The following is a 9,138-nucleotide window of genomic DNA, read 5'->3' as shown; positions in this document are numbered from 1 at the left end:
CTGAAGATGGCGATGCAGTCAGGTGCTGGGGGGGGAAGCATGCTTCCAAGTGATGGAAGGGATGTGTCAGCACTGAGGGGGGGGGGGGCCTGAGGGGCTTCGTCCAGATTCCACATCGATGAAAATACCAACATCAATCCATAGAATTATGTCCAACCAAGCGTCTTCAGGGAAATGCTATTGTGGGTACTGTAACTTCTTTTAACCAGGTTAGAATCTACTCAAAAAGCCACCATCAGAAGTAAAGTATATTTTTTGTTGGACTCCCATGTCCAAGTTTTTATTAATACTATATTCACCAGTTCCCTCCCAAAAAAGCAGTGTTGGGCAAGTTTTCATAACTGTTTATTCATTATAAATAGTAAATATTTACTGCACTTTTTTACATGAAAGACATTTTTACAACACATTGTTGTTGGCTGAGGCTGCAACACAAAGATAGAACTTCTCTCCATCCACCACCCTCTAAGACCAATGTATGAACTAAACTCCGTACTACGTCTAATCTCACTACTCACTACGTCATAGCTCTTGACTCTAAAGGGAATGTATTTGTGCCTACCTCGTTCATGGTTCCGAGAACAGAAAGAAATAAATAACACTGCCTTACCCCTTCTTGTTCCTCTTTACAGCTCAAAAAAAAATTTATTGACATTCTAAAATGTCACCACACAAACGTATGTAAACCTCAGTTCCTATAATCTCTGAATAGTGGATATTATTGTATAATTTAAAGATACATGAGAGCCACGTGGACATTTCTGTTCTTGCCCTGCCTTTCCTATTAAAGAATGTAAACGTAGTCATGTTCAAAGCATTACTCTCCAACATGCTCTCTAGTCAAAAGGAGCAAGCGGGTGTTGGTTGTCCAGCAAATGGCGAGCATCACAGCATTCGACCACAATGCATCATGGGCTGCGAAAATAAAAGCACCTGCAAAAATATAGTTCTGATTCTGTTTCTATGACCCTGGCCGTTGCCAAAGCCTCCGTGAGGTACACAGTATTGCACACTGAGAAGCAGCTGTGGGAATGCACCTCATTTCTCCACCCCTCCATCCCTGCCTGGGTTGGCTTCCACATGAACGTGAGTTGGGAAAATGGCACACACCTCTCCCACACTGGGAAAGAAAACCAGCTTTTCTTCCGGTTATCCCGTGTCCTGTTAGCAAGACGTGTCCTTCCGGGACATTTAGTAACAACTGAAGGTACAAATGAGGATAAGATAACAAATAATTTATTTAGGAGGTCCTTTACATCTAGTCTAACTTCCTAAAAACGATGGCATTTATTTTTATATCAATTTCCAGTGTGTAAAACTCAAGGATTCCTCCGTTCGTTTCTGCTCCATGAAGTGAGCAGTTGAAGAGTTGTAGAAGTGTCAGCATCGGACATCAATCATGTTTAACTTAAGAGAATTCTCTGGCTATATTTTAGAACATTCTGCTTGCCCAAAGCAGTCCAGATAAATCTCACACACACACACACACACACACACACACACACGCACACATGCAGGCACACACACACAAATGGAATGTTTTAGCTCCTTGATCATCAGCACTACAGAGTTGGGATATTTGATATGTAGACATGTTAAATCATTGCCTTAAAATGTTGCATTTGTCTTTATTGTTCTGGGTCTTCCTTTTCTCCACTGCTTTAGTCCAGCATGTTCAAATTAATTTGAAACCAACTACTGGAGAAAGAAAATCAATCGTTCTCCTTTGTCTTCTGTCGAGACTGCCCCCCAAAAGGGTGATTTTTTTTCTGAGAAGATTCTTCATGTCTCAGCTGTGGAGACCGGAAGCAGGGCCAGCTTTAGCTCCAAGTGGACAGTCCACTTACGCAATATCGGGCTTGAGATAATGAAAGGCACCTGTAGGGAAACACACACAGCTTTCAGGTCATTCCGGGACAATTCACGGCAAGGGGCAAAATCAGACACAGGCTGACAATGTCGTATTTAATACGGTGGTATCAAAGGATCGGGACTAATATTTGTATTCCTGAGACAAGTTTGACACAACTCTGTGTCTTTGGGATTATACTCCATATGATCCTTGAGCTGACCTCATTAAGAACATGTGTTTCTAATGCCAGGGGTTATTTCATTTTGGCCAACCCTTGTGTTTTACCTAGTGGCAATCAGGTTTCACATCTCAGCAATTAATAACCGCAAGATGTTGTTGACATCAGTTAAGAAAATAATTACACAAGCGGGTCCTTGCTGGAACAGTCAGTGGGCTTTGTACAAAGTTGATCCTGGGATACAAGGCTGAATCTGTCCACCACCTCCCCTTTCTTAAGGAAGAGTTGGAATTTTTTTTACCCTTCCAGGAGTAAATATGCCCTAGAAAGTCCAAAGCTTACTTTGTCCATACTGTCCATATTGGTAGCCTGTGACAGGGTCCATACTGTAGCCCGTGGTGCTGTAGGTGGGTGGACAATAAGACTGAGAGGTTGGCAGACTGTCCAAGCTCTTCATGTGGTCTAGTCTCTGACTGCAGCTGGCCGACACCGTGGTGGTAGGTTCCAGGCCCCCCGTGAGAGGGGAGAGAGCATAATCCGTCTGGGGCTGATGGGGTACCCCGCCATGGTTGGTGAGGAGTCCCATTACCTAAAATAAACAAGCAGATTAGGAAGATGTGAGAATGTGAGGAAGACCAGATCACAGTCTATCGCTGACAAAATAACTGGAAAAGTCCCATTTTTATTTCTCTGGAAATCTGTTACAGAACTGTCCATAAGTCAGTGACCTCGATTCCAAGCAGCAGGGATATGACATCATGGTCAATGATAACATCTGACTGCAGTTTCAGAAAAAAGGAAAGGGAAGGGGATAGGGGGAGGAAGGGAAAAGAATAAGAAAGAAGGAAAAGGAGGGCAAAAAGGGAGAGATACCACATGCACTTCGTGATCATACCAGGGTTTCAAAGAAGGAGACAGGAAGAAGGGACACATGGACACAGGGATGCAGGGACTGAGCGAGGAAGAAATTACATCTTCACAGAGAATAATGTCTACTCATCTATTACATCTGTTTCACGTGTGATTTTAAACAGGCTTTTGCTTATTTTTTCCAAAAGTCAAATGAATTCAAATAAAATTCTTTTCCTGCATTTTGAGATCTCTGTGTTGTTGGGTTTTTGGGGTTTTTTTCCAAAGTGTTCCCTCTCGAAAAAGTTCCTCTCTCTCTCGGGCGTCCTTCAGTAACTGGAAATAACTGCTTCGTTCCTGATGCTCTTGTACCTCTCTCCCTCCTCTTCCCCTGTATTCATTGCTTCTGTCACCTACACTGACTTACGAGAGATTTGAGGGGAATGACCGAATGATCAACTGACCTTTACATGCCCAGCACCTAACAGAGTGCTTAGCACCTATTGGGGAATAAACGAACGAACAAACGAACAAATTAATTAAGTCATTCATGACAAGTGATTCTCCAAGAAACTGTTTCCGTTGCTTTATTCTTCCACTTCTTCTCCGAACTAACATTTCATATGACTAAGTGTTAAATGGAAAGAAAAGCCTGGAATGAAATGCAAACACGTTATTTTAAAAAAAAAAAAAAAGTCCATTCCGTTTTGTAAAGAGCCCTAAAGAGCAAGAGAACTTTGAAAGAAAAACAGAACTGTGATCACGGAACCACTTCCAGATTAGCACGGGCAACGTTTCACAAACTCAAGCTCGCTGACCCTTACGACACCCTGTTTCAGAAGTAAGTGGATAATTAATTTTGCAGCTGGAAACCTGTCACACGAGTGAGGAAGTGATTTTTCTCAAGTTCATACAATTCAGTGGCAGGGGCTCAAAGAGCAACTGTGGAAAACATTCACTGCCGGGGGAAGTGCTAACCATGTGCTAACCAAATAGCACCTGCTTGCACAGGATGCAAACCGGGGGCCCACGAGGGCACCGTGGGGCCATAATAGTCCCGTGTGTGTGTTACAGGGTTTGAAGGAAGGGAAGCCTCAAGTGCACACAGAAGAGCAGGAGGAGGGGTAGCCATGAAACCCAATGCCTGCCTCGGGGCCTCGGGAGCCTCCAAGGAGATTCAGACCGCCGGGATCTGGGGGTTCCAGTAAGCAGGAGGGAGAGACTAGACTTGCATCCCAGAAAGCATCGGAAATTCGATTCCAAAAAAACAAGGAGGCCACAATCCCCTTCGGGAAGGGTTTGCATAATCCTCCCAGCTAAACAAAATCTTCTGGAAATAAGGCTTTAAACTGACCCAGCTTCAGTGAGCCCCAAGAGAGGAGAGAGAGAGAGAAAGAAAGGGAAGAATCATCTTCTGTGAGTTGACCCGTCTCCACTTTTTTTGTCGTAATATTCGACTATTAAAGCCATTCTTAGATTTTCTTGACCTCCATGGTGAAATATCTTTATAAAAAGCTCTAAAAATAATGTATATTCTGAAAAACCATCATATGTAACAGAACACAGTTTTGTTTTATTGGCGATTGGGGGGGAAATGAAAATCACAAAATAAACTAGGAAGCAGTAAGGATTCAGAGCTCCCGTAGAATAGAAAGCCACCAGCACCTGTGACTCTCTCAGGGGACCTACCCAACAGTTTATCAGTTTATAGCAAGTTATGTACTTTATTTTCTCATTTTAAAAGGTTGAACATAACTTAGAATGCATTAAAGTTATTTCCTAAATGTTCTTCCAACTACATGTGTTTTTTTTTTCTTTTTTTGCCTTACTTTAAGCTTATATATATAATTCTACGGTGCACCCTTGGAAAATTCATAGGTTTCAATTGATATACTAATTTATTAAATCTTTTATTTCAAGACAAAATTATGTATATCTATTAGAAAAAAAAGAGTCTTTAAATCAGAAGATGTTCGATGCCAAATGTACTCTTTTTAAACCAGAAGTACCTCCTCTTGCCCAACGGGCAAGAATACATAGGGAAAATTAAAATATTTAAAAATGTGATTTTTTTCTCTAATAATAAAAGGGAGATAATGACACATGGTACAAATATTTTGCTATAAATGAGCTGTGCTAAGTAATACGGGGAATAAAAGCATAGAGAAATTTGTAACTATCAATCTAGAGAAGAAAATTATCTAGTGGCACTAGATAAAAAGAAAACATATTTTAAATTAATATCATCTTTCATGAAGATATACATTCTTGAAACTCAGTTAACGGGATCTCACTTTAAGGAAGAAATGGAATACTCTACATACAGTTATATTTGGAAAGTAAAAGCAGAATTTTATTCAGAACATGCACACTCTCCCATGAGCTATATGTACATTTTTGTGATAAACTTTTTCTTTAATCCTCTGCCATACATTTCTTGTTTGCATAACTTTGAAGGCAGCAATAACTTTGACCATGGGGGGAAAAAACCATGAAGATTCTTAAAGAGGAGAAATGAATCCTTCCTATAAGCAAAATTCAGCTTAAGATGTTTGCGGGGCAACTTTTTGCAGTTGCTGAATTAGAAAAAAAAAATGCCAAGCCAAGACAGGATTTACATCTAAGTCCTTGAAATATAATCTATTGGAGGATGGAGATATCTGCTAGGGCCATATTCTAGGGTGATAGGAAGATTCCAGGGCACAGCGTCTTTAAGACATCCGGGAGTATGACCCAATCAGAAAGGACGGCTGCTGGGTGAGCAAAGCAGAAGAGCTGCTTGTTGGGTCCCCCTGTCAGTATTGCCACTTGTCACACATGGGAAGCCAGTGACAGCTCCTTCTTTAGCAATAGCTCTTAGCTCAGCAGTCCGAAACTTGCAATGGCTAATGTGAGGAAATTAAGAGGACCAGGGAGCAATTATCTTTGGTCCCACTGACTTCCCCAGTAGAGCCCAAGAAATAGACATTCTCCCACAAACTCTTATGTCCACAGTGATCGTCACGTATTGTAGCCGTGACTGGTTTCTCAGGAATTGTATGAGGACGGGGAAAGACGCACTGTTATTTTTCTACATTTGGTCTGAAATTGAAATTAATAAATAATTACAACGAATGCAATTTGTATTCCAATATTTCACGTCGGCAAGATTGAAAGAGAAATCTGCCTCTTTTAATAACTCGTAATTTTAAAATTAAAAGTGAAATCTCTGTTGGAAAAAATAGGGAATATGTAAGTGCAAAATGCATTACTTTTCCCTAACATAATTTAAAACCTCAAATCTCTATGGATGGGTCCCATTACACTTTTACGTCCATTTCTTTAAAAACTACTTTGTATTTCGTGTGGCTCCAGGGCAGCTATGAATAGTTTTTTCTGCTACACAAAGAAGTTGGTAAGCGAACTTCTTAAAACTCCCCCAATCGGTTTATGAAACGTCTTCCAGTCATATTTTCTCTTTTAAAATACTGTCACGATTTCTTCTGTATACGTTTTTCCTAGAGATATTGTCATTCAAAACATAAAATAAAATCTTAATTTGTTGCAAAGTATATTTCTTTTTCCTTCATAAACCATTAGTAAGTTATTTCTGCTATGGGGATGGCATTTGGCCTGATTTTTTTAAAATTTGGGGGTGGGAGGAACACAATTGCCTGACTTCCACCAACTCTTTCAAAGGAAAAACAAAAACAAACTCAGGGCTACTCAATTCTGTCCATGGAACACTGAGCACATTATTAAATGCCAAATGTATCTAGGAGATACGAGGCAAGGAAAAGAGTTGTCTTTTAATGAAAATATTTGTCCTGTCCTTTAAGAAAGGAAAGTGGACAAGAACTTAGTTTTTATTTTTGCTTGAGTACAACTTTTAGGTGAGGTGCCTGAAAAAAAAAAATCTATGAAGTATATTTCTAAATTGTTACCTCCAAAAACAGTTCCCAGACAACGTTTATAAATTGCTTTATGGATAACCTTCATAAACAAATTCAAAGCCTTAGAATCATCAGCTAACCCAGCCAATTCTTTAGTCATTCATATTATTAGAGACATTTTCTGAAGACTTCCTTCAACTTCTTCTTAAATTTCAAAATTCCAAATAGGTTGTTTATATCTTGATTGAAAGATTATATGGTTCAGGAAAAGCTTACTCTTTACAATTGCTTCATGCCGTATTTCTATTGCATTAATTTTCTTATTGTGAAGATTAAATATAAAAGACTAAACCTACAGGCTAAACTAAGATTCACATTTAAACAATGTGTCTGGAAAATATTTGTATTGTCATAAGCATGATGGTCTTGCCATCGGTTCAAAGTGCTCTGAGTTTTTTAGAAATCTAAAAACGATTTAACAAATTACAGTGTACATCAAAACACTTCTTTTTTTTTTTTTTTTTTGTTAGCAGAAATCCTGGTTTATGCCCTTATTTTGTGTTGTTGTTAAATCACCAGGTGTTCTTCTGATTTAACATTTAACAAAATACATTTAATCGCTTTTCAGAAGATCACTGTGAATTACAGCTTTGTATGATATAAAGGGTTATTTCAAAAACTTCTACTCATCCCTCAAAAGTTTACTGACTATATATGTTTTTATTTGAATATAATTATTTCCGGAATATATATATATATGAGTGTTTATCCAAAGGATTTTTGTCATATGAGCACTACTGAAGTCATCTAGTGGTTAAATCTCAGTGACTGAACCTTTGAGGCTGAAAAGCCTATATTTGAACAGCAGAGACTTCCCAGAAAACATTGTCTTCAGATTCAAATGCCTTAGGAATTATCCTGCAGTTGATTAGCATCTAATAATTAGATTTTTGCCCCTGTCTGTTTGAAAGCTATAAGAGGGAAGTTGCCTGAAGGCAGAAGTTTCTCTGAAGGTAAGTATGGTGACCTTCTCACCCAGACCCAAGTTATGGGAAGGGCAGGGCTGACCTTTACCTAACCAGAGAGAGACCCAGTGTCTAGAAAATGTCCAGCTAAATACACCCTTATTTTCTTCTTATTTTAATCATTAGCTCACATTTTACAAGTAGCCATGTTTAATTCATGCTGAAAAGAGTGTGAGGACCAGACAAGTGTGGTTCAGATGCTGCACATGTTTTCGAGTTGTATTCGTGAAGAGCACAGTAAGTACTGTCTCAATTAAACTAAGGAACTCATGCTTTCACCACCAGTCCTGCGACCGATTACAGAATCACTCCTATTTTACCAATTCTTTAGAATATCTATTTCACACCAGAGCTAAACTGTTCAATGGGTAGCAATATTCCTTAGGGACTGATGCCTCAAATAGAACTCAAGGCAAAGAATTAGCCTAGAAGACAAAGTTCACAAAATGCATATCTGGATATATGTGCATACCAATACATATACATAGTATGCATAATTTACTTCTAGCTAATAATGAACAATTACATCCATCTATTATCAATAAAATAAAGCCCATTAAGAAAAAGCTTATTCCACCTAAATGAAAAAGTATGGCAGTTAATACATTTGGTATATGACTATGTTAGACCCACCATGGGCCGTAATAAAATTCTCATATGTTTTAATTCATTTACGCATGCCTGCATTTAATATGCTTTGTGACCATGTCTACAATTAATATGATTTATGAGAAAAGAACATGTGCGATATTGGGGGGGTGGGGGTACAGCATCCATAGACTTTTTTCTTCTATGAATGAAAAATATAACAAAACGGCTCCAGGAAAATTGTTGGCTGTTAGCATACAGAGATGGGCTGACAGAGCCCTGAGTAAACTTGCAGGAGTTAATGATACCCTCTTATCTGACCCTGACACATTTGCAGCATGTAATTTACAGAAGCTCTGTCCAGGGAATCTTGACAAATGCTCCTAACGATGTCAGGGCAATGTTCCATTCTAATGTAAAACAGATGTGGGTCAGACACCCTCATTCATCACTTAGCATACAGAGTCTCAAACTCTTTCTGGGAGGAATGGCATTACCTGCTGTTAACTCCTCTCAGCTCAGGACATTTCTCCCCACCACAGTAGCCCTCTGAAAGGGTAGCACTCAAACCTATCATCGTTTCAAAAACCTGTCTGAAAACATGACTGTGGAAAATCAAACATATATCTTGGTTTAATTTCATGACAACTTCAGGACACGTTTGTTAAATATTAATTGACCCTTTGGGGCCTAAAATTCCCAATATGGAAAGGGAAAAGTTCTGTGTTTGGGCATCTCACAATACTTCGATGAGATGGCGTTTCAAACTTTATC

At 39.1% G+C, this 9,138-nt stretch overlaps 1 protein-coding gene across 2 annotated transcripts in view; it reads right to left on the bottom strand.

Annotated features, from left to right (window-relative positions):
- Nucleotides 1-381: 381 nt before the first annotated feature.
- Nucleotides 382-9,138, bottom strand: part of PAX3 (paired box 3) — a 98,407-nt gene continuing 89,650 nt past the window's right edge. For both annotated transcript variants that reach the window (XM_066279687.1, XM_066279688.1), the window contains exons 8-9: nucleotides 2,373-2,619; nucleotides 382-1,878 (exon numbers count right to left, since the gene is read on the bottom strand). In XM_066279687.1, coding sequence (XP_066135784.1) covers nucleotides 1,844-1,878; nucleotides 2,373-2,619 — 282 coding nt within the window. In that variant the 3' untranslated portion in view covers nucleotides 382-1,843. The remainder of the gene's footprint in view (nucleotides 1,879-2,372; nucleotides 2,620-9,138) is intronic.

The sequence above is a fragment of the Saccopteryx bilineata genome, chromosome 5, assembly GCF_036850765.1.
Source record: "Saccopteryx bilineata isolate mSacBil1 chromosome 5, mSacBil1_pri_phased_curated, whole genome shotgun sequence".
Classification (NCBI taxonomy): domain Eukaryota; kingdom Metazoa; phylum Chordata; class Mammalia; order Chiroptera; family Emballonuridae; genus Saccopteryx; species Saccopteryx bilineata.
The sequence above is the reverse complement of the archived record's forward strand: the minus strand, read 5'-3'. Positions and strand labels throughout refer to the sequence as shown.